The sequence below is a fragment of the Centrocercus urophasianus genome, unplaced genomic scaffold (assembly GCF_019232065.1).
Source record: "Centrocercus urophasianus isolate 14NV4802_14NV808 unplaced genomic scaffold, USGS_Curo_1.0 seq_25, whole genome shotgun sequence".
Classification (NCBI taxonomy): Eukaryota; Metazoa; Chordata; class Aves; order Galliformes; family Phasianidae; genus Centrocercus; species Centrocercus urophasianus.
The window spans coordinates 13370151-13394702 of record NW_024884811.1 but is presented as its reverse complement, the minus strand read 5'-3'; the positions used below and the strand labels follow the sequence as shown (position 1 = coordinate 13394702).

General features: G+C 38.1%; 2 protein-coding genes and 1 long non-coding RNA gene across 4 annotated transcripts in view; 2 read left to right on the top strand and 1 right to left on the bottom strand.

The window, feature by feature from the left end:
• The window catches only part of CCDC152 (coiled-coil domain containing 152), a 15251-nt gene extending 6323 nt beyond the window's left edge, over nucleotides 1-8928 (top strand). The window contains exons 3-8 of the mRNA XM_042826000.1: nucleotides 3967-4035; nucleotides 5230-5294; nucleotides 6260-6362; nucleotides 7136-7263; nucleotides 8187-8303; nucleotides 8806-8928. Of these exons, the coding sequence (XP_042681934.1) occupies nucleotides 3967-4035; nucleotides 5230-5294; nucleotides 6260-6362; nucleotides 7136-7263; nucleotides 8187-8303; nucleotides 8806-8928 (605 nt within the window). The remainder of the gene's footprint in view (nucleotides 1-3966; nucleotides 4036-5229; nucleotides 5295-6259; nucleotides 6363-7135; nucleotides 7264-8186; nucleotides 8304-8805) is intronic.
• Nucleotides 8929-9014: 86 nt separating this feature from the next.
• Nucleotides 9015-17337, bottom strand: LOC122164052 (selenoprotein P). Its single transcript, XM_042825762.1, has 5 exons — nucleotides 17226-17337; nucleotides 15899-16101; nucleotides 14408-14620; nucleotides 12484-12601; nucleotides 9015-10787 (listed from the first exon to the last, which is right to left on the bottom strand). The coding sequence occupies exons 2-5, from the start codon at nucleotides 16087-16089 to the stop codon at nucleotides 10128-10130; spliced, it is 1182 nt and encodes a 393-aa protein (XP_042681696.1). The 5' UTR covers nucleotides 16090-16101; nucleotides 17226-17337; the 3' UTR covers nucleotides 9015-10127.
• Nucleotides 17338-17367: 30 nt separating this feature from the next.
• Nucleotides 17368-24552, top strand: part of LOC122164053 — a 10692-nt gene continuing 3507 nt past the window's right edge. For both annotated transcript variants that reach the window (XR_006170119.1, XR_006170120.1), the window contains exons 1-3: nucleotides 17368-19482; nucleotides 21494-21671; nucleotides 24141-24280. This is a non-coding gene — a long non-coding RNA (uncharacterized LOC122164053). The remainder of the gene's footprint in view (nucleotides 19483-21493; nucleotides 21672-24140; nucleotides 24281-24552) is intronic.

The window sequence follows — 24552 nt, the reverse complement described above, 5'->3', positions numbered from 1 at the left end:
AATCTAATTAATAATATAATATTATATATAATATATAATAATATTATATATATATATATTATACATATTTTTTTAAGATAATAAAGATAAGGAAATATTCTTGGGATTGGACAAAAAAAGTAGTTTACATCTAAATACCTGTGGTTCATTGTAAGACTATCTGGACTATCTGCTGTCAAACTGTTTACTCAAATGCATAGATGTATTTACAACTTGTGCACGACTTTCTAAAATATATAGCCTACTTTTCCAAAGGAATGAAAAATTGTAACAGAACCTGTCAGTATAAATAGACATAGTGACCTAAAGCTTCAAATTTTGCACAGGATTATTCCACAAATGCTGTTGAAATGATGTACTGCACGGTGTAGGAGCTGACAGTCACTGCTCCTATGCCCTTAGCGCTCCCCCTGCTGCTTTTTTAGAAGAATGGAACACGGGAATGACGGCTGGCACACAGCTGTGTGAAAGGCAGACTTGAAGGAGGAATAGGTTAAAGTTCAAAAAGTTTGAGTAGAAAACCAAATATTGGAATCATAATTCACTATCGTGACTTCAGAATTTGTTTATGTAGACTTCAATTACAGGATCTACTGTTTTCAACAAACTTTCATCTTACAAAAAGCAGTGTTATTTAGCATACTTTATCTGTTGCAGGTATTAAAAGCCATTTCAGAAACGAAGTGGTACTATGAAAACAGAAAGAAAAGGTTTAAGAGGAAGTAACCTTAGTTTTGGTGTCCCCAGTACTCCCTGTCTGAATGTTTTGTAGCTTAACTGTTAGAATTACAAGGAGCAGAAGCAATGTGAAAAGTTTTTAATGAGAACAAAATGTTCTGTTATAGGTAGCCCATATGGTCTTCAAATACAAAAAATAAAATTATAGAATATAAATATGTAGGATAGCAACAAGCTGCACGTGTATGCACACACAGAACTATTCTGTGTTGGTCTTATTAAAAAAAAAAAATTTTGGCAAAAATGTTGTTAGTGAAGAAGTAAACCAAACCTTAATTACATAAAATTGCTGGTGTTTTGATGCAGAAAATTTCATTACTGCCAAGAATATGATGGCATCCTTATTTGGTGGCTAGAAAAAAAAAAATAATAAAATTGTACTGCTTGTTAAATTTGAGTTTAGTCTGTAATCAAGATAAAAGCTAAAAATAAATAGTAATAGTATAATAGTAAGCTGTTATCTGCACAGCCATTAAAAAGATTTAGGTTTATGTTTAATCAAGGTAGTTATTTGAGACACATTTGTAAACAAAATAAAAAGAACTGCAAAGCATGTTTAAATGGTATGGATCTTTGAAGTCTTTTGTGTTACAAATTTTGCAGTTTTTGCATTCAGACATGTGACAGAAATTATTTCAGATGTGGATTACAATGAAGTATCAGTATCCAAAATATCCAAATTTAGATGCTTACCTTAAAACATAGGAAGTCTAATTTGTCAATGTACCATACCTGTTTCTTTTTTTTTTTCACTTATTTACAGTTATACAAATAATTTTCATTTATATGTAGATACACATTTTCAATACCTGGAAGCTTGAATCTCAGAGTGGGTATCTGTAAAATGAGGAGCACGTCTTCTTTCTACATGCATGCAGAGTTGCGCTCTCATGGATGTGCGCACTGTTTGCAGCATGTCCTGTGACACAGAAAAAAGCCAGTGGCATACTAAAGCTGCCTTCTGACCTGGAAAGAGGCCTGCAGGCATGATAAGCTGCTGACCATATTGACTTAACTGGATAACAGTGCCACAGACAACTTTAGGATTAGAATCTGCTGATCAGAAGCATTTTATCTCATTCAAAAGAAAATTCTCACTTTCTGTAACAAACAAGATCGCGGAGGTGTTTTATTTCCAAATCATGATACCATTCCTTGTTCTCTTCACCTTCTTGTTCTGGGGAGAAGTTGTATGCCTACACGTGTATTCAAGACCAACTATGATAATGAGCATCATAATTCAAATACAATAGAATTAAGAAAGTTTGACTTGAATGGTTGAACTTGAATGGTTGAATTGGTGTTCTTAAAGCATGCTTTCTTATGTCCTGCCTTTAGCTTGTCTTGAGTTTCCTGTTCATCCACCTTTCTTTGTTGCACAGTGTGTCGTCTTACCACCTCTGTTCCTTTTCAATTGGTGTCTGGCACTTCTCTTCATTGTTGACTGCTGCATGACTCACAGTTCTGTCATCTACCTTGAAAGTAGTGCCTAGCTCTGCTGTGTTTTGCCCCTCCCATCTACATCTCAATTTCTTCCACATCTACCTTTGCAGTCTCAGGCTTTTTCTTCATAATACTGAAGCACCTCTCACTACCACCACATCTAACGGGTGAAGAGATTGACATCAGCTGTTATTACAGAGCAGCAGTTAGCTCCTGATACAATGGCAGATGTCTTTTTCAGTTTTTGGGCTATTTGTCCAAGTCCTGAAAACTTAGCAGCGAGTAGTGAAAGATCTCCAGGGAGCACGTACAAACTGGGATTTTCTGAAGTCAAGCATTTGACAGAATTTGAAACTGACAGGTTTTCAGAGTGGAGGTCAAACAAACATTTGATAAAAAGTAGATGTCTCCATTAACAGCTTAAAAGTACCTGTAATGAAGTACAAGTATTTTAGCAATAATGGTCGTTCATGTAATAAGAGGGCACACGCATGAAAACAAATGTCAGTTGACATTTTAAGAAAGAACCATTTTTCACAGCCTGTAACAGATATTTTCTTCATGTTCATTTTATTACCCTTGGATGTGCAATTCAGCTACTATAAGCTTATTCTGAAGTATGTTCACTTTCAGTTTGCATGTCTTGCAATACTTTATGGCAATTTATAACCCTTACTCTGTATAAAGCTTACATATTTAGCAGCCTTGAAATTAGTATTTAGCCAGATTCTGCAAGACATCCAAATAATATTGACCTAGCTAATACTAAGAAAACATTTAATGACATTTAATAAACATTAAGTAATAAAACATTTAGGACCTGGAAGGACAGATATTTTCAGTAAGTTTTTAGGAGTAAAATCTTGCAGCAGAAAACGTTCATTTAATATGGAAAAATAATTATTTTGGCTTTTAAACTTCCATTATTGAAATACTTATTTGCTGATAGTATTGTAAAGAAAAATTCTTCAGTCCTCTCTTCTTTCCTTTACAGATTGCAGAGTTTAATGGAGATTATCACAGTGCTTGCTCCCCACTCTGGAAACTCATAGTTGAATCCAATGACCTAAGGCTTGCAATCATTTTTTAACTCCTCCCCTATGAAGTGTTCACTGATTTTTCCAAAATAAACTGTAATTCCTATATATACCAAATGTTTGCTTAGCTACTAACAGCAGGCTTTCCTCTCTCATGATATTATTTATGCTGAAATCCACCAGAAAACCAGAGGCTTGGTATAATAACATCGCTAACTAATTAGAATCTCAAGTATGAGGTAATTTAGGTAGTTGTTACCAAAAAGCCCAACCTAAGAACAAAAATGTGTGTAGATTCTTTTCTTTTTCTGAATTCTTGATCTACTGTTAGAAGGCTGTGAATCTTCAGGCTGACTTATACAGTGCAAGTGAAGTTTAGATATATATGGTCAGTAAAGACTTACTGCATCTTCTTGCAAAAGATGTCCTTTTCTGAAGTTGTGTGATGAATTAAATAAGGTTAACTCCCAGGCAGAAAGAGATTTCCAGTTCTTAAAGACTATCAACCACCTTTACAGTAAGCAAAGCATTGTATTTTTCCCACTATCCCCAAAAAACAAGTTGAACATTTTTGAAAGACAATAAGAATTATGCTTGCAATTCTATTACTCAGAAATGTATATTATTTTCAGGCGTTTTTATTATGTTATAAAAACACTGTTTAAATGTGAAGCCCATTATTTTTTTTCAATTGCCATATTAAAGTGGTGAAGAAAATGTTTTCAAACAGTGGATTTTTCACTTCTAGAATGTACTGCTCTACGGAATGTGATAAAGAGTCTTACACAAACTCTTGAAAACCAGTGCAACATAAAAGGTAAAAGAAGAATGTCCTTACGTGTACTGTGCAGTAATATTGTATGAACAGGATTTTTAATTTTTTCTTTCTGTTCACTGTATTTTTTAGAGAGAAGCTCACTAGCATCCAGACAGAAATGAAACAAAGTATATCTAAAATCAATCCTGTACAGATTTTGGTGGTCTCTGTTCTCAGTAAATGTCTATTACTGTTACTCTGCCTAGAATCCACTCATTACGGAATTCCGGTCCTAGCGAGATTTTTAGTTAATAGTGAGATATAAAATCTATTTCAGCATATCAAAGGAAACTTAAGAAAAAGTGGGAAAGTATTACTCAATCACTGAACTGTATTTTCTTAAAGCATTTATTCACAGTCTTTGCTGAAGTGCTTTGTAAAACTGGAGTCTTAATCCTCATCTGAGGGAGGCTGAAATTTGGCTGTTGTCCATAAATTCTCGATAATTGCTCGTTGTTATTTTAATTAAAAAGTAAAAGTACTTAATTTTTATACATATCATATAACAACATATTTTTATAGTGCAGACTAGTTATCATATTTAACTATATATACCCTTTCTGCATTCCAGGTACCTTAGCATAAGCGTTAATAAAACTCTAAAAATTGGAAGTAAATAGCTGTTTTTAATAATCAGAATGAATTTTGCTAATCAAGAAAGCACTATTTGCTTTCCTAAATTCCTTATGAGACACTGCTTTACAATTTGCATGTTTGCTACCACTATAAACAAGCTGTAAAGGAGCCCATACAAATTGAGTAAGCTCTGGTTTTCAGAAACAAGTACTTAAAAAGTTACATCTCTTAACTTGAAAGTATTATTGATATGATAATAATCTTTCATTTTTTGAGCACGTCAACTTTGTATCAACTTTGCATTTGATTTTCTTGAATGCAGAGGTAAACAATTGCTAAAGATTGCTTAACGCAGTTCAGTGTAAGTAATACCATATATAACTATACATATATACCATATATAACTATACATATATATGTAACTATACAATGAATTTTCTTCTTCAAATAAATTATACAGGCATTGTGTATCTCTGTAAGTTAAGATTATCACATCCAGAAAATGTCAGGTCTCTCTAGAGTCCAGACAATTAAAAAAAAATGTGAGTAATTTTCTTTCAGGCTTCCATGCGTCAACATTTACTTTTTAGTGTATTGTTCTTTTCTGTTGTTTTTTAGATGAAAATGACAGACTGAAGGCAAACATTCATGTCTTGGAAGATAAATTAAGGGCTTCTGAACAGGTTTGTCAGAATGATCATTCTTTAATAGGAGGAATAATAACAGTCACGTATCTGTTGAAGCAGTTCTTATACATTTTTACTCTTGAGTTTGCTACCAATCACGTTAGTATTTCACTTTTCCTAAAGTTCATCCTGTGTAAAAAGAGAAAAGTTGTTCTAATGACAGTCTGAGAGAGTTTTACAGGAACTAAAAGGCTGAGAACTCTGGCTCAACCTGAGATATGCTCGTTTCTTACCAATATTTAGTTTTAAAATCTACTTTTTACACATAATTTTTTAATAGTCAAGACTGCCTTTGTAATGCATCTGAGCATTGCTCTAGTTCGTGTCTATCTACAACAGAAGGTTCTGATGACATCTTGGGAGTAAGCACCTCTGCACTGGCAGTTAGAGCAAATCACTTGATAATTCTGGAGTATTTCTCATTGATGTAAATTTAAAATAAGTATGCTCAAAGTACTAACTTGAGTGTCTGGGCCACTAGCTTTAATACCACTGATGTTTCCACTGCTGCCAGTGTAAAGTTGTGGAATTCTTGGTATAAGCAATATTAGCAATCTGAGATACTTTACATACAATTTCTTGTTGCACAATTCTACAACCAGAAATTTATACAAGAAAAACTGTAGTTATTTAACCAACTGCAGAATCATACCAAATATTGCACTGAGGAAAAGCATACTACCTCTTCATTTGCCCCTTCTCCTAATACAAGCAGTTTATAATTTTATTTTAACACATCGATGAAATCTGCTGCATCTTTTATGTGTAGATTTTCATTGTGTTAAGTAAGATGTAGCTGGACATTCTAGTGTTGAACAGATGCAACTTAAAACAACCACAGAATTATAGAATTATGAAGAACTGAATCCTTATGTATATTTTGACATGAACAATGTGCTTTGCAGAAGGCTTTCTAAGCACAGACACCTGAAGGTTTTTATGAAGAATTTATATGTTCACAGGAATATAAAGAGCAGATTGAGAAACTCACAATTGAAATTCAAAACAAAGAGGAAGACCACAAATTAGAAATAGCACAGTTGAACTGCAACATGAGAAAAAAAAGTAAGTTTTCTGAAGCCTGAATGTTATACAGCTGGATACCATGTCCTAGTCTGTAAGAGCTGTCCTTCATTAGCATAAATGCAAAAAATAGTTCCACTTCCTCAGGGAAACATGACTGGAAAACAGTTTTTACTTAGAGCCCAGGTGTGGTACTGACAGAACAAACATGAAAGCTAGAAGTGGATATTATCAAAACGAATTTTATCGTAACTAAATAGACAATGGCAGTGAGGTATTATTGCAGCAGCACCGTATGAGCAGAAGTTCCAAATCAAGTATGACAGAAACTGGGAGCTCATACATAAAAATCTGAAGGAGTTAAATTTTGGGTTGAGTACTAACTGAAGAAATGCTTTGAACTTGCTGAAAATTTATTTAGGTAGGCTCCTGGGATGGTATTTCAGCTATACCTAAGAAGAGCAGGACTTGGTGCGAATAAATAATGCTGCAAAAGGAAACACTTGATTGTAGTATGGATTACATTTCATCACTATCAGAGGTTTAAGAAGTAGGATTTTTTTAGTGATTCACATAGCTGTAGAAAAGCAAAATGAAGTCTCTGTAGAAAGTGATGCTGCTTTAATGAAGCTCAATCTCACTATGGTTCCAGATAGATGGATAGGTATTTTTGTTTGACAGAAATGGTTCCAACCTGTTGCTGAAGAAATCTCTGCTATCTGGGAAATGCTGTGCTTTTGTTTTATTTTGTTTTTCCATTTAATCATATTATGTAATTAATTTAATCAATGTATTTGGTGTTACTGTGATATTAGCTGAAGCAAAAGAGATGGAGTATAAGGAACAGATAGAGAAAAAGGAACTGGAAATATTAGAGCTAGCTAGACAGCTGAAAACTCAAGATGAAGAGAAGCAGAATGAAATAATTAAACTGCAGATAGAGGTATGTTTCCTGCTGAATTAAAGCTCAGTTAGGCATTGAGGAAACTTAGAAGACTAGTGAAAAATGCTGTAATTAGTGCATAACAATAATGGTGGAGCCTAAGCCTGTTAAAAAGTGATCTTTAGAAGGGTAAGTGGCATTGCTCTCTCTTTCACTGTGGGATTTAAGTAGCTTCTGCTCAGAAATCTACACTTCTATCTACTGTATATGGAGGCTGAGCTTTGTAGTCTTCCTTTAATTTATTTTGAAAGTGTTGGTAATTTTTGACCTACAAAGAAATTAAAACAATGTTTTCTATTTATATTATTTTATAATTGTCTCTGAATGCTTGAAGATTTTCATTTTTTAGTATTTCCTTTCTATAAACTTCTGAGAGCTTTCAGACATGGAATTCAACACACATTTCACAGCTCAGTCCTCACTACAGAAAAGTGAAGGAAATAGTTCAAATCTTTCCCATACTCAGTAAGACACAAGCTGTTCCGTAACAGAAACAGGGTGTTTGGGCTGAGATATCTGTAATATGTGAGGGGAGGCTTAAGAGGCTTTTAGCATCCTTTCCATTTCTCTTCCTGCATACATGAGACTGTGCTGCCAAAGTACTTTCAACTTTTTGTTTTCATAGTGTTCTTTTTATCTAGTATTTCGGCAATACTTATGTGTAATGTAGTGGTATCAGAATATTTGTTCTATTTTCTTTTTCTAATATTTTTAAGCATTATTAAGAAATATAATCTGTAACTATGTTCATTTCTGATAAATTTCATTGTCCTACCACTAAACACTAGGTAATCGTGCAACAACTTTCAGATACAACATCCATTAAAGAAAAAAAAAAAAGGAAACTTCTTCTTGAATTGTTTAACATACTTTTTTTCCCCCTCTTACTGTGTTGCTAATATTTTCTCTTCTGTTTCTTTCAGTTCAATGCTAAATTGGCAAGAGTTCAGAACAAAACAACAAAATCATATTCAGATGCTTCTGTTCTGCCACAAAGTATCTATCGAAGGGTACGTGCTCCAATAACTCATAATACTCAAGTATTGTTACAACCCATTCTAAATGGCAGGGTTTTTTTGCTGTTAGTGTTTCATTTACAAGAAAACTTTATTTGGGAAAAGAAGTTCTGTAACCTACAGGATCTAGTCAATTTGTCCTTTCAACACTTCTCTCCCACCTCTAGATTACTTATTCCGTGTCCTTTTGCAGTTGGTACTGATATTGTCCAGTTTAACACCCTTGACATGAATAACAGCACAAGACCACATGTGAAGTAGTTATAGTACAGAATTGTTAACTTTGAAATTTGAGATAGAAATAACACAGATGACAAATTTTGCATGCATCAGTAGCTTTGTGGACTGGGGACTTCATAATGTCACAGGAAAAGGATTTAAGGGGATATAATTTCTTTTAACACTGTGATTAAAGATACCAAGAGAAAAAAACATTCTAATTAAAATACTGCTTGTTAGCAATAGCATATTGTATTGGTGCATAATCCCACCTGATAATTACGAATTTTTACTTGTATTTTTACAGAAACTACAGCACCTGCAGGAGGAGAAAAACAAGGAAATTGAGATCCTCCGAAACACCATAAGAGACTTAGAGCAACGTCTTAACAAAGGCCAAGATTTGCACTTGAAACGGCGGCGGTTTTGAGCAAACAGCATGAAGCTTTCCAGTAGAACATACAAGAAACAGCGTATTTCAAACTGAGCACTTAAGAGTAAAAACAAAACACGAAGAAATGCTGAATATTTTTATTGAAATGTCTCGTCAAATATCCCAAAGGCATGCATTTTGGTTATATTCAGTACTATTTTCTTGCTAATCGGCATTCACCACAAAAAGATTCCGTTTTCATAGGAGTAATAATTTTCCTATTCAATCATCATTAATTATGGTGTATGCTTTCAGAGCTGCTTTCCTTTCTTGAATACTCTGCTCATCCAGGAATCCTTTGAACAAAAGCATTTTTACTTCAGCATGGTTAATCAGAATTAGAAAACGTTAAGCTACATACAAAGAAATTACAAAAATGTCAGTGGTATATTGCCTTACTGATCAACACAGATAACAAATTCCATACTCTCATAAGCAAAGAAAAGTATTAAACCAAGACTGAGTTTGTCCTGTCTCTTTCTTGATAGAGGCATTGAATCTGCACAAAGAGTTGTTAATATTGCTTCTCACTTCAGGCATGAACCTATTGATTCAGTGGGATTTGACAAACTGTAGTAGTGTGCATCAGTGAAACCTGTACTATATTTAACCCTCAAAAGTTAAGTATATGATCTGTTGATTAAAAACAATGCAGTCACTGTTGTATCTTACACTTGAGATAAAAAGTTATTTTGGTCCACTGTTTAGCAATGAGCTGTGCTTGTACATAATTTGTATACCTAATTTAGAAAAAAAAAACTTTTGAATATATCCCCTCTTAATTAAAAAAAAAAAAAAATTAAAATGTCTCTTTTGCTTATCTCCTGTTCTTGATTGCAAAATATCAAACAGGAGCCCCTAGGTCATAGTTTATGCTCCTGTCCTCACAAATGCAAGCAGAACGTTAGAAGAGAAACAAGAAAGACAGATTAATCAACCAAGCAGACACCTTTCCAATGCAACTGAAAAACAAACTATGGGTCAGGGTTAATCCAATTCCTTTATAGCAAGAAATTTTCATTGATGGAGTTTGACCGGTCTTGCCGAATTCCAAGAGCACTGCTCTTTGCAAAATTTTAGCTCTACACTCCTTTCATCTTAGTCTAATTTTTATTTGGGAGCAATAGAAATACCTAATCTGATAGCTTTTCCAGTCTTGCAATTAAGTAAATGACTCCCCTGCCTTTTTTAAGTGTTTAGTTTGTTTTTCATGCTCAATTGCCCGCCTCCTCCTGTCACTGTCAGGTGTCACTAGTTTCACTTCCTCCTGCTGCTGCTGACTCTCAGGCAGCAGTGAGCAGACGTCACTGTCAGGATTCAGTGATGTCCTCTGCTAACAGCTGGCCGTGTCACCTGCACGAATTTGGAAGTGCTCCGCGACACTGTCAAGTGACAGAATTTCCCAGCTCTTCAAACAAAAGGTGTCGACAATGGCAGCATCAGCTATTGGTTGTTGAGTCTGATGCTGTCTGCCAGTTTCAAGTTAACTGGTTTTTACAGATGGTTTTCCCCTTTTTTCATAGTTTTGTAACACGTGGAAGAACTTCCACACCTTCTCCTGGAGGAAGAGTTTCTACCTGATCATGGCTACCTATTTGATCATGTCTGTTATGGTTAAAAACTCTGTGACGCCGACCACTGTGAGGGTGACGTCTCTGAGATTCAGAAGGAGCCTGATGGTTCTGACTTTTTGAATGACGACCACCCTCACGATGGTGGTGGTGGTGTCTGTGCTTGTGCACTTGGTGGCGATGATGTGAATGCTGACCACTTGGTTCAGGTTCAGGTTCTATGCCTGCTAGAGTCTCATCTTCTTTTTTGGTGATGTTCTCACATACATAATCAACATCAGGTTCCTGCAAAACAGAAACATCGTATTAAACTACCTGTAAGATATAAATTAACTAAATATTTTTGCAGTACCCAGAGATACTGGGTGAGATGAGATATCTGAAATTCTTGTTTATAAATATTTTTGATAAACTACCGGAGTGCTGCAGAGTATGAGCTACAGTCTGAATTTCCATCCTGAAGATAATAAAGCATTTAGCATTCTAGTTCCCATAAAAGTCAAGACACAGACCATCCAAAAATCTTTCTGTAATTTCTCTGTCCTGGAGGTTGGCAGGGAGTGGAAAGCCAAAAATGTTGGCTCCAGGAAGGGAATTTACAGCACCCTCTGAAAGGTCATGCAAGTATAAAAGAAAACATGGGAAGAAACATCTGCTTCCAAAGTTTGTCTTTGAGGCACCACAGTTCTCCATAACCCACAGGTCCCCATCATAACTGTCACTTTTCTTGGTTGTGCTCTTGAGACACAAATAAGCTTATCTGTGGATTTCTGAAGATTCTTCAGTAAAGGTAGGTAAAGCAGTCAGCAACGCATACTTAGTTTCTTAATGCCAAAGTTTAATTAAAAAAAAAAAAAAGAATAAAAAAGGAAATTAAAAAAAAAAAAAAATTTAAAATACCAGAGATTACCCTGGTTAATCCTCACAGTCAGCAAAAGGCCATTTAAAATGTCTTCTTAATTTATTATTTTTTATAACCTGGCTGGCTGTAATTCTGTGAAATTCAGAGCAAGCAATATTTTCTATCACATACTTTTCATGTTCAATTTCAGTGCCCAAAAAGCTGTGCTCATCAGCCCACGTGATTCCAGCTGCGATTATTTGCATAAGCACTGGAGGCTGAAGAGTGAACAAGGTACACAGGTGCTCTGCACCTCGAGAACAGCATGTGAGGTGTTTAGCATTTGAACACTTTGCACTGTCCCCTTAAAGCTATCCCAGGGGGAAAAAAAGAAAAAAGTGATTGTTTCTGAAAGTGCTGAAGAATGACTGGAACGTATAAAAAAGAATCCAGTGCTTACAACAGCACTGGTAACTAGAAAGGACTGGCAATGTAAATTTTTGGGAATTACAATCAAAGTAATTGCTAATAAAAAGTATTCCTGTTTTAGGATTGCACATCTAACCTGCCTGAGGCCTGTGGTACGCTGAAAGCTATTTGATGGGAGCTAAAATAATGATGAAATTCTTCACTACCTATCTGCATTGCATGGCAATCCTGAAAGTAGTTCTGATGTCTAGCTACATGTAAAATACAGCTCCTCTTTTTTTTGTGGAACAATCATGCCCTTGTATCACCTATTTTTAAAGTAACTTTTGTATAGTGCTCCTAAACATAAACTAAAAGGAACTGTAACTCAAACAGCTCAGATTCATCTCCACATTAAAAAAAAAAAAGTGCCTACCTCTCCCCAGAAACTAAAGAAAAACTGAAGTAGCTAAATTCTCACTAACTGTATGTAATTCCACAAACAGAATTAGCATCCAAGATCACATCTAGATTTCAGAAAATGTTTTGCAGGAATTTAAACAGTCAGTCTATTCTAAATTACATAAACTTTCAAAAAATGCTTACATATTCTGTCACAACCCATGAAATGCTAACATTCAAAGTTGTCTTTTTTGATTAATCATGCCAACAAATATTCTTAAGTATCAGGGCTTTTTTTCCCATTATATGAAGAATGAAACAGGAAAATACCGTGTAAGAGCAATTTCCACACTTGTTCTCACAGTATGCAATCTTAATGGCTTCTTCTACATATTGGAAAGACAGGAAGGAATAAGGAAGACCCAGGTGATATACTAGACGACCACATCTAGGAGAGAAAGAACTTCAAGGTTACATATACATAAAATTTAACATCTCATCTTAGTATATCTTATTTTACTTATGCCAAAAGCTCTTTTTCTCCAAAGAGCTCACAGTAACAACCAATCTCCATCTCACAAACATCTGTCTGCTCAGCTGCTTTAGTACATGCAAAGTCTGCTTTCTTAATGGATGTAAACACTTTGCTGGCAGAAATTTCTTGCTTATCTGCACTTAGATTGCCAAAGATATACAATAGCAATACCTGTCCTCCTAATGAGGAGGGCAGTTAGCATAGGTGTACAAACCACTGCATGGACTTTGTATCCAAAGAATCACAGAACCACAGAATATCCCAAGACAGGAGGGATCAACAAGGATCATTAAGGCCAACTGCTGGCTCCACACAGGAACACTCAAACTTCAAACCCTATGTCTGAGAACACTGTCCAAATGATTATTAAATTCTGGCAGCTCTGGGTAATGATCACTGCCCTGGGGAGCCTATTCTGTACCCAACCACCCCTCCGCTGAAAAGCCTTTCCCTAATCTCCAGTCTGAGAGAAGGAATGTCTGAATGCAGCCTAACTTGACTTCTGATTGGAATGTACATTATGAACCATCTACATGAGCAATTTAGTGTGCACTGGGAGGGGGATTTTATGAATACAAAGCTGCATCATGTCTGTACTTCAGTACTCTGGTAGGTACTTAACTGTACAAATGGAACACTAAAAGCAGCTGGCATAAATGCGGAAGCTGTACGCCACTTTGATAAGCAGGTATCTGCAATGTCAACAGGAGGTCCTTCAGCCCTACCTTTAAACATTTGCCATAAATACCTAGGACCAGTAATGAGTAGGACATAAATTCCTAGAGCCATAACAGATTACAGCACAACTGTTGCCAAACCAATTAGTGTAGGTGTACACATATCCAAGGGGTCAACAGTGCAGAACTCTTCAACCTTTCAAATGCTGTGGGCCAGGTGGCAGCTTTGCAGCTACTCCATGGACTACATACAGTCTGTCTGTCATACAGCAACAACTTTCCAATTGGTATATTTGCTGACTAATATAGCTAATTTGCCTAATTTCATCATATTGAGAAAAAAAAAAAAAAAAAAAGCTAAATAACTCTCTAATTCTTCATTACATTTCATTATGCATCAGTACAAATAGCAGTCTTTGTTCTATCTTTTACATAATAATACGATTTACATAAAAATACAATTTACAAAATACGTAATTTTGTCTATTACATAATAGTAACCAAGATAGGCATTTTATAAGTGCAAGTTCTCAAATAATTTTCATCACTTCAAAACCAAAAACTCAGTATTCCAACTAAACAGTCATTACTGTCTCTTCCAAAAGATTCTTGTCCTAGAATCCTGTTATCAAAAAGCTAATTTTTTTCTATAGTTCTAAGTTTTTAATTCATTAGACACTTTCAGCAATTTCAGTCAAAATGTTCTGATGAAAAGTCAGGCAGCTTTTCAGGCTTGATTCTTCTTTCAAATACATGGACATAACAAAGTTGTTAGAGAACAAAACCAAAGACCGTAACCATGATATCAAACTCAACAGTCCAAAAGCCATCATAATTACTTACAAAGATTGTATGCACTTATCCCAAAACTTACTTAAGCAAAAGCAGACTTTTCTTTTGTAGCTTCCATTTCCCAGTAAAAGTGCACGTGCAGCTTGATGACTTTGTTGTGAAGTTATTTTAATGAATTAATACAAAGATCTACACATCATTACTCTAAATACATGTAAATATCTTCCAGTCTTTCCCTTTAAACACAAACCTGTCATAGATGAGAAAATCATCTTTGTTTCCATTTAAAGTAGTCCAGACATCAGCTTGGTGATCATCTTGTTGGTAGACAGCAATGTGGTCTGACACACTTTCCTGCAGTAGGTGAAATTTCTTTTGGGAATGAGGACTTTGATGGTTGACAACCACATACGAGATATTGACCAGTCCTTCATTCTCTAACTTCACTCGCAGGTCCTCCAATCTAGAAAGGAATGTGAAAATCAGCAGGCAATCATAGGAGGCTTTTCTCCTTTGCAATATGAAAATAAATCATTTGCCACATTCGTCAAAAGTTAATGTGCTCCATGTTGCCTTCCTTACAGGGAGTTTTTTTCCCCTCTAAGCAACAGTCTGCTAGTATTAAAACATTCTTGCTCTTTACCGTAAGTATCAGCTCTGCCGCATCTGAAAATGCTGAAGTTCTTTTCCAACATAAAGGAATGTATGACTGCTTTGCCATCAAGTCAGACCCTACAAAAGTCTGCATGCCTCAGTTCCTATCCTGGTACCCAGAACACAGTACTAAGTAAAATAGCCGTCTGTTAATCAGACTGAATTCAGTGTTATTTCCATGTCAGTTCTTTCACACTCTTCATGGTCTAACAAAGAGAACTTATGTAACGTTTTTGCTTAAATGCTGAGTTTGGGGTCACACAGTTTGTTAAAGAATGCAGTGTGAATACATCAGGTAGTTGTAAGTAAACCTACAGCACAAGGTCAACAGCTCTCCCTTTCATTTCGACTTGTCTACTTTCTGCAATAGCCAGAAAAGGACATCACATAAAAGGGATGGCAGCTGGGTCAAAAGAACAGCTACAGAATATCCTCATGACCTAGTTGGCCTCAGCATAATTCCTACAGGATTGCTCTAGAAATAAAAATACTTTCATTTTTTCACTTTCAGGATGTAGTCTAGAACTTCAAAGTATGCAGCCCTTTAAAAATGCATGGAATCAAATCCAACCACTTTGAAAGTCAGCCACAAAGCCAGAACTTTGCCACTGCTATTTATAAATATATATATATAAAATATAAAATATATAAATATAATACAATATATAAGATATAAAATATAAAACCCAGCCCCTGAAAAACTTTCTAAGACTATTGTAACATGAAGTTTTGCAGCCTGGGGAGTGAAACAAACATGTTATTACAGCGATCCTACTCAAGTTGTGAAACTAGCAATATGAAATTTCATGCCAAAGTGATTTCACAACCACTGAACCAAAGATAAGCACTGCAGGCAATTCATGTTTAGGCCAGCTCAAAATTATTTTCCTACTGCTGTTACTATCATACTACTTAACTGCTGGGAAATGGCCAGGTCAGCAGGACAAGGTCACTTAGGGCAGTGGTAATCTGAGGAAGCTATTCCTTGTTCAGTACACCCATAGTTGAGCGTGCATATTATCCTCAGTTGGCTTCATGAAGTGGTATTCGTGTTTTAGCAAAAGATGGAAAGGACACTGGTGCTCACCTGGAAGCCTGCAGCAGGCACAAGTATCAGCTAGCTTGGAGGAGAGCCACCACTGCCACCGACCCCCTGGAGTTCAGCATTGGGCTCTCCTCCCCAATGTGCCATTCTGGGGGCTCCTGGCACAGCTGGCTCTCTGCCCACCCTCCTGGGAGAAGGCAGAGAACCAGAGCCAGTCCCAGTCCTGCCCACATGGCTGGACTTATCTGAAAAGAAAGAAAATAAACAGAATGAGATCAATGCCTGAACAAAGTCCCGATGCTGAAATTCCCACGCAGAACACAGCAGGATACTGGCTCTGTTCAGTTAAAAAGAAAACATCAAGAATATATTTGATCCATTATGTTTGCTGTCTGACCATATTTATCTCGTTTAGTAGCAGAGTTCCTCTATAATATTTTTTTAATAGTTCAAAAAAGCTGGATTTTTAAAATGCTGCTAACCACATGCATTTCTTCTGCAGTGAAAACAGTGGTGCTGAATTAGCTTACATCTGCATAAGAACCTAGGTGCAAATCCAACCATTGACTACACAGAAACTGCAGCAGTGTGCAGTGTGTTCAAAGCAGCAAGCATTACAGAAAATAATATTAACAAAAAAGAAGCAAAAGAAAAGACAAAGTTTTTTACAAGTCAGTTTGTAGCACTCGGATGTCATTGAGAAAAATCCTAAGGCAAGCAGTAGAAACAAGCCTGCAAAAAACAGGAAATGAAAATTCAAGTTCCAGGATTTGCCATATCAGGCTCCTATCACCCACATCAGGTTCCTTTAGCGCTCACGGGAATCAAAGCATTCAAGAAATTCTGTAATTATCCTTTCACTCCAACAGCATAAAAACTTTGGCTTAATACATTCAGACAACTCATTATTGAGAAATAAAATGTTAACATTGTTCCCAACACACCCTAGGCTGTGGAACTGTGCAGTTCCAGCACTCATATCTGACATTAAATACAGACGGTTACGGAAACAGCAAGTTCTGACACACGACGACACTGATGAAAATCACAATCTATTAAGATAAATACATAAATGAAGAACACTGATCTTCCCAGACAAGAGACAAACGCTGCAAAGCCGGCAGAGCTGACAACTCCAGCTGTCCCCGTGCTGCTTTCCTGCAGTTCTACCGCAGTCACCCGGGGCACGGTACTCCGAAACCGCCCCGCACACAACTGGGAAGCGGCCGGCCGCTCCGGGGTCCGTAACCACCGCACGACGCCGGCAGGACCCCGTGCCACGTCCCGCAGCAGCCGCGCACCGGCGGGAGCTCCGTTCCCCCCGCGCCTCCCAACCTCCCCGCTGCCCTCCAGCCGCCGCTCCCCTCACCCCGCAGCGCCCGGGCCGGGCCGGGCCGGGCCGGGCCGCTCCGCTCCCCCCTCTACGTTGCCAGAAAGACGCGGCCGCACCGCGGCGCCGATCTTTATAGGGCGCTTGTTTACGTCGCGGGGCAGCGCGGGGCAAAGTTCAGGGAGCTCGTTCTGCGCGACCTTGCAAGCAAAGCAAACTCCTCCGGCCGAAGTTTCCAAAACTCCTCTCGGTTAACTCACTGCAAGTAGAAACCATTTGTCACGCAGACTAGAGAGGTGTTTTCCGTGCAGCGGCTCTGAACGTGGGGCCGTACCCTTCTGGGCCACCCCGTTTGAGCCGAGCAGTGGTACCGGCGGGCGGGGGGGCCCTGGGCCGTGCTATGGGAACGCGGGTGGCCGCGGCTGGAAGAGGCACTTCTCCGTTTGTAAAACTGCTGAGCTGGCAGTGACTTGTCTCGTGCTTTGTCCTGCGTAGGGAATGGCTCGCGGCAACGCAGCGCGTGTGCACCGCGGAGCTCCTGGTGCGTGGCTGCTCCTGGCTACAGCAGCTGCCCTGGCACCGGAGGGAACGGGCCCCTTCACCAACGTGTGTTGTGGGTTAAAGCCCTCAGAATACTGTGGGTGCGTGGAATGCGTGAGGCTTTGCCTATTGCCAGCAGCACGTAGCCCTGTTATGCTGTTAGTCTTTCTTTCCGTCTTCACGGAGGTAGCTGAGAACATTCACGTCATGCTGTTTTCTTCCTCCTTCCTCAGAGAAGGGTTTGCTCACGTGCTTTGTTTTGGCAATTGGCATTATTTCCTTCGGTGTACGCATTTATGTATGTTTATGTAGAAGTAAGTGTCTACAAATACAGTGTGCTCGTGCAGAGTTCATGGTGGTGAGACTTGCTTAGCTCTGTGCCCTAACCCCGTCTCCTGCCCAGATGAGCGCTGTGCTCCTGGCTGCGTCTTGAATGTGAGGAACAGAGCTGTCATCCAGAAATGCTGTGCTGAGGTCAACAGGAAGGGGGCCCAAGACCTGAGGTTTTACTCAGCAGTCTCCGAGGACACAAAGCAGAAAGCAGAGACAGATGTCTGATAGGGATTGAATGTGGGATGGAAGTGTGCAGTGGTCACTGATGAAAAGTATATTTGCTCCCAGGTAGAATACAGAGATACTCATACATGCTTTTCAGAGAGATGAGAAACAGCAGTTCTGGAGCAACTGTCAGCAGTTCTGTTAGCAACTGCCACCGTGCTAGTAACTACCATTTATTATACTACTACTACACTGCATGACATTTATTAAAACAATTATTAAGACAGAGGCATTAACTACATTTATACTTGCATCCTCTAAGCATCTTGCTTTATAACACCCACCCTACCAAAAATCATTGTTCTGACTTGAGATTCATTGAGGAAGACAGTTCCTCCATCAAGTGGTAAGGAATGTTACAGTGCTGGCTCTGAATGTAGATGGATCTAATTCGGCTGTTTTTGAAGTGTATGATTCCCTAAATATGTTTAACCTTCTGTCTGACATGTTGCCCTTACTGCAAGGAAAATTTATCATTTCCATATTTTTTTATAAATAGGATGAAGATGTTAATAGTTGCTAAATTTACAGCATAAAAACCCAACCATTCTGTTTCTTTTACCATCCCTCTTGTATCAGCAGGCTCCTGGAGCCCTTTGTCCATAGCTTCTAAAGAAATAAGTCCAAAATTTTAATTTCACTTCCCACTGCAAGTGTTATCTTAGTTGTTGAGTAAGACCCAGTCTCCCTGCAGGAAGCTGTTATTAATTCTAATTTGATGAAGCCTTCATTTTCAACAGTAATTATAATTATCACCCAGTGTCTACTCACTCTCTTTCTTAGCAGGGGGGAATAATGGTACTGATGGGAATAAGAGCTCTCTTCCCTTCTCATTGAGCATAACTATCCTTCTTTTTTCTTTGTTTATATCAAACTTCTCAAAGCATCACGGCATAGAAATGCCAGTGGACAGCTACCATTGTAATTACCTGATGTACATTATTTCTGCAATCTAGACTGGTAATACACACACTTCTGAAAAAAAATTCTAAATGGACTTGGAATTGTGAGGCTGTTGGTAATCATACTCTGGTAAAGTCTGCAGCAGTGACTTGCAACATGTGCAGATAATGCAGCATGGAAGCAGAACATGGATCCAGCGTGAATTCTATCACAAGATCTCAAGATGTCAGTGTCTGTTTTGCTGCTGGGACAGAAGGATGTCACAAGCAGGAAACTCAAAGTCCACTTGCAGATTGTAAGTCTCTGCTGATTTTTCTCTTGTGATTCTCATTTTATAGCAACGTAACAATGTCAGCTCAGTGGAATTACTCATCTTTTATAGAGGAATAATTTAAAACAAAAATAGGTCATTGAGGTTGACTTAATGCTTATATAAACCAAATTTGATTTGTTTACGAGACTTGGTTAAATTCTGTAAGTAAAGGTCAATGTAAGTGAAAACAAAGAATATATATTACAGTGAAGTAGATTCAGGAAAATAGTTGGAATAACAAGTTCATTAGTTAAAGTAACTCCAGAAAGAGTTATAGCAGTGCATTAAGTGTCTTGCACCAGAACACTGTTAGATAACAAAATGCATACGTGTCAGAATTCAAAGGAAGCTACAAAAGCTGACATCCTCTGATATAGACCTGGAGTTTGCTTCAGTGAACAAGGGAACAGCTGATAAAGGCAATTGTCTGTTTAAAAACAAAATTAGACTGAAAAAAAGCTGATTTTTAGGTAGATGTTTTGCTTTTCTGCTTGGAAATTCTATTACCACAACAGTATCCTTCTCCTTTTTAACCACTTTGTATCACACTGCAATTAACAGGGAAAGTATTTTCCATCAGACATGTTCTCACTTATATCTATTGCAGAGATTACAAGTGTAAACTGACACTAGTTGCTGAATATCTGTGTATTTCTGAGTTGCTTATTGGCTCTGTTTCCTTTCTGCATTTGAAATAGTTCTATCAGCCTACAAGTCCCAGATGTCATCTCAGTGGTTATCATATCACAGAGTTACAGAATCATTAAGGTTGGAAAAGACCTCTAAGATCATCCAGTCCAATCATCCACCTACCACCAGTATTTCCCCACTAAGCTGTGGCTCTTAATACAACATGTAAATGTTTCTTGAGCACCTTCAGGGATGTTGACTCCACCACTGCTCAGCCCATTGCAGCTCCTGACCACTCTTTCAAATTTTTCCTAATGGCCAATCTGAATCTCCCCTGACACTTCCCTATTGCTAGCTTCATGGGAGAAGAGGCCAACTCCCACCTCATCACAACCTCCCTTCAGGCAGTTGTGAACAATAAAGTCTTCCCTGTGCCTCCTTTTCTCCAGACTAGTCCTTCAGCCACTCCTCCTAAGGCTTGTGCTCCACACCCCTCACAGCTTTGTTGCTGCTCTTCTCTGGACATGACCAGGAATGTCTTTCTTGTAGTGAGTGGCCCAAAACTGAACACAGTACTCAAGATGCAGCCTCACCAGCACTACAGAGGGATGATCATCTCCACACTCCTTCTGTCTTCACTGTTTCTAACACAAGTCAGGATGCCATTGGCCTTCTTGGCCACCTGGGCTAACTGTTGGCTTGTGTTTAGCTGAGCGTTAACCAGCACTCCCGGGTCCTTTTCCTCCACGCAGTGTTCCAGACACACTGCACCAAGCCTATAGCATTGCCTGGGGTTGTTGTGGCTGAAGTGCAGGACACAGCACTTGTTCTCATTGCTCTTCATCCTATTGGCCTTAGCCCAGCTATCCAGCCTGTCCAGATCCCTCTGTAGGGCCTTCCTACCCCCAGGCATATCAACATTTCCTCCCAACTTTCTGTAATTTGCAAACTTCCTGAAGATGCACTCAGTGCCCTCATCCAGGTCATCAATAAAGACACTGAACAGAGCTGGCCTCAGTACTGATCTCTGAGGAACACCACTAGTGATCGGTCACTAGCTGGATTTAACTTATTCACCACTGCTTTCTGGGCCTGGCTATCCAGCCAGTTCTTTACTCAACGAAGAATATATATGTCCAAACCACAGACTTGTCACAAACTGTCCAAGCCAAGTTTCTCTAGTAGAATACTGTGGGAGATTGTCAAAAACTTTGCTAAAATCTAGGTAGACTACATCAATACATTAGTAAAAATATTTTTTGTTCTCTTTAATCAAGCTGGGCTTTCGCCTTTCTATTTTTTTCCTGCATATCCTACCAACTTCTCTGTGTTCTCCCTGAGTTTTCCATTCCTTCTTTCACAGGAGACAGACTCTCCATGACTTTCTGTTGACAGAAGGAAGGACTGAACTCCTTGATGGCACCTAAGAGAAGGTTGAAAGAAGGTGATTAAGAAGATCACAGCTATAGGACACCTGTACTTCTGTGAGCTTTGGTGTTTTTAGTAACAGTGGACCATCCTGTGATCTACAAAACAAAACTGTAAGTTCCTTCTGTTTGATTCTACTTAGGGTCCTGTTCTTGTAGACAGTGAATGAGGAAGAAAACATAATTACACCATGCTCAAAGCTGAGTATCTGTACAAATCTCCTGTATGGATCTCTTATTCCACACAGTGGAATACCAGTCCCTCTTCCCACAGGGATGATGCACTTGCACCTGGGACACCACAAGCAGCTTTAGGCTTTCCAGCACTGATTCTGTGCTCAACTAAAGCAATTAACAGTACTGACCAATGAATATGAAGAAAGATAAACAAACTTCTTGATTTTGCTGTATTTAGATAGTTCTCTTCACTTGAACAGATCAGGTCTTAAAGGGGGTGTAATTATAGTCATAGCTTTCAAAGTATAATTGATAATACGTCTGTCTCCTGTTCAGAAAATGTGGAGGAAAATGATTTATTTGCTAAACCCACAGTGTGTCATTGCAGATGATGGTAAAGGTCTCTCACTGGAATTACCTGTAAAAACAAGCTTTTGTTAATGATTTGTAACATGTCATCCAAGCATAGTTCAGTGCACTGAACTCTAAGCAGAGAATAGAAATTATGACAGCACAATGCATGAGATTCAGTGATAACACACTGTGAACCTTATAGGTAATTTGAAGTTGTTTTTGCCTATCAGTTTTTGCCTGTCATGTAAAATACACGAAAACTGAACTGAAAAGTGGGTCCAGTCAATGAATGAGAGGGATCTTGAATGCAAAAGTGCTTTTTCAAGAATTGTTGAGTTGTGATGAAAAACTGATGGCATATTTTTAGTCTTTTTTTTTTTTTTTTTAATGCACCTATGATGTCTTATTTTCCTGAAATACAGTAGTGACTGCCAATAGCATGGTCTGCAACAGATGTTAAGAGAGCTTAGGGATAGATTCAGATAGCTTAATACAATATAATCATTTTAAACATAAACAGAGTTAGCAAGCTAAAATGGTTATGGCTTCAAGTATATGCCTTTGCAGTTTGATTGCTGGTCATAATACTTTTCTGCTAACACAGACCTGGAATGCTGAACTGTAAAAAATTCTTGTGTGTCCTTCTGAGAGCAAGAGTATGCAAGTGTGTCATCAGCACAAGTAATGAACGTGCAGTTGCCTAAATCAACCCTTCATGTGAACTACTGAAACACTTTGCAGATAAAATGCAAAAACAGAGATATCCAAGTGCCGGTCTTCACTTAACAGAGTGCGTTTTACTTCTCTGGCACACAGGATCTTACACTGATAGCCATCAACTTCCACCATGAGCAAAAACTAGTTTCACAAAAAAAAAAAAAAAAAAAAGAAGAAGGGGTGGGAGGCAGGGAGAGGGTTGCTCCCAGTACCATAATGAGCTCAAAATGTAAGTAGCTCCTCTGGATTCTGTAAATAAAGTAACACTACAAAATGACCTCTGAGGGATGGTGAGAATTGAACTGTCAAAGAAATATATTCCATATGAATGAAAAGTTTTGCTAAGTGCATACACTTGAAACAATCAGATTCTGAACAAACTAACCTCTCTTTGTTTTTTGGAAGTGGATGGAAGTCTAGAAGAGTCAGGTCTTCACCTGGCTTTGATCAACTGACGTTTGATATGACAGAAGGACTTGTATCACCCATTTTAGAGTGACACCCTTTCAGGTGTTGTCAGCATTATTCTTTGAAGAGAAAGCAATAGTGACACTCAGCCCCCACCCATATGTTGTTTCTTGTAACAAAGCTATGCTGACTTTAAGTTTTGCTTTCAGCAAGCATTAGTTCATACAAACTTCAGCAGCTACACGCTGTTTACTGATATGTAGCTACTTGTATCTGTAACCCAATTAGAATGTACTGAATACACTGTGTAGTAAAAAGTGACCCTGCCCACAGGGAGAGGTTGGAGCCAGATGGTCTTTAAGATCTCTTCCAACCCAAACTGTTCTGTGATTCTGTGATAACAAGAAATTCTTGCAATTCTTAAGGAAGTGATGGTCTTTGTATGTTTTGTTTTCCACCCTTTCGTATAAATTTAGGAAAATATATTATATACTCCAATACTAAAGATATTCCAGTCTATTAAACAAATAAGCATTTAACCCTCCTATAAGATATGTAGTGATCATGGAGTCATGGAACGGATTAGGTTGGAAGGGACCTTAAGGCCCATCCAGATTTTCCAGCGTAAAGGTCACAGTGCACAGAGTGGAGGAAACAACATGGTGTTCAAAAGAAAGAAAAGCAAGAGTGGAAAAGAAGTTATGATGCCTGAGGACACATTTGGCAGTACCTGCACAAACTCTTACACTACTCCACATCACTCCATAGAGCGAAGATTGAAAAAATCTTCCCTGCAGTAGTCACTAGCAACACTCTTTGCTTTTATGAAATTACCTGTTTTGAATGTTCACATGAGCTTGGATGAAACTCCTGACTTGTCTAAGAATTCACACTAAACAGGTTTCATATCTTATTATCTACCTACAGGCAATAACGCCAATTCTCACTTTTGATCCTACTCACTGTCCAGTTCCAAAATCACTGACTTAGCTTGTGGAACTTGAAGAGTAACTCAGTCCTTGCCCTGACAAGAAATAGTCACCTCAGCAAACCTCAAGATTTCCCCAGTGAGTAGTTTGCATAGCTGTTCATTTCTCTTTCTGTATCTGTTAGGACTCTGTACCACTACAAGGAGACACGGTTCCCAGGCTGGCATTATACTTTGATAAGTCCTTATCTCTAGCTGAACTAGCTGACTTCAGATTTTTTTCCCTTTCCCTTTCCCTCTCCCTCTGCCTCTGCCTCTCCCTCTCCCTGCCCTCCTCTTCTTTTCTTTTCTTTTCTTTTCTTTTCTTTTCTTTTCTTTTCTTTTCTTTTCTTTTCTTTTCTTTTCTTTTCT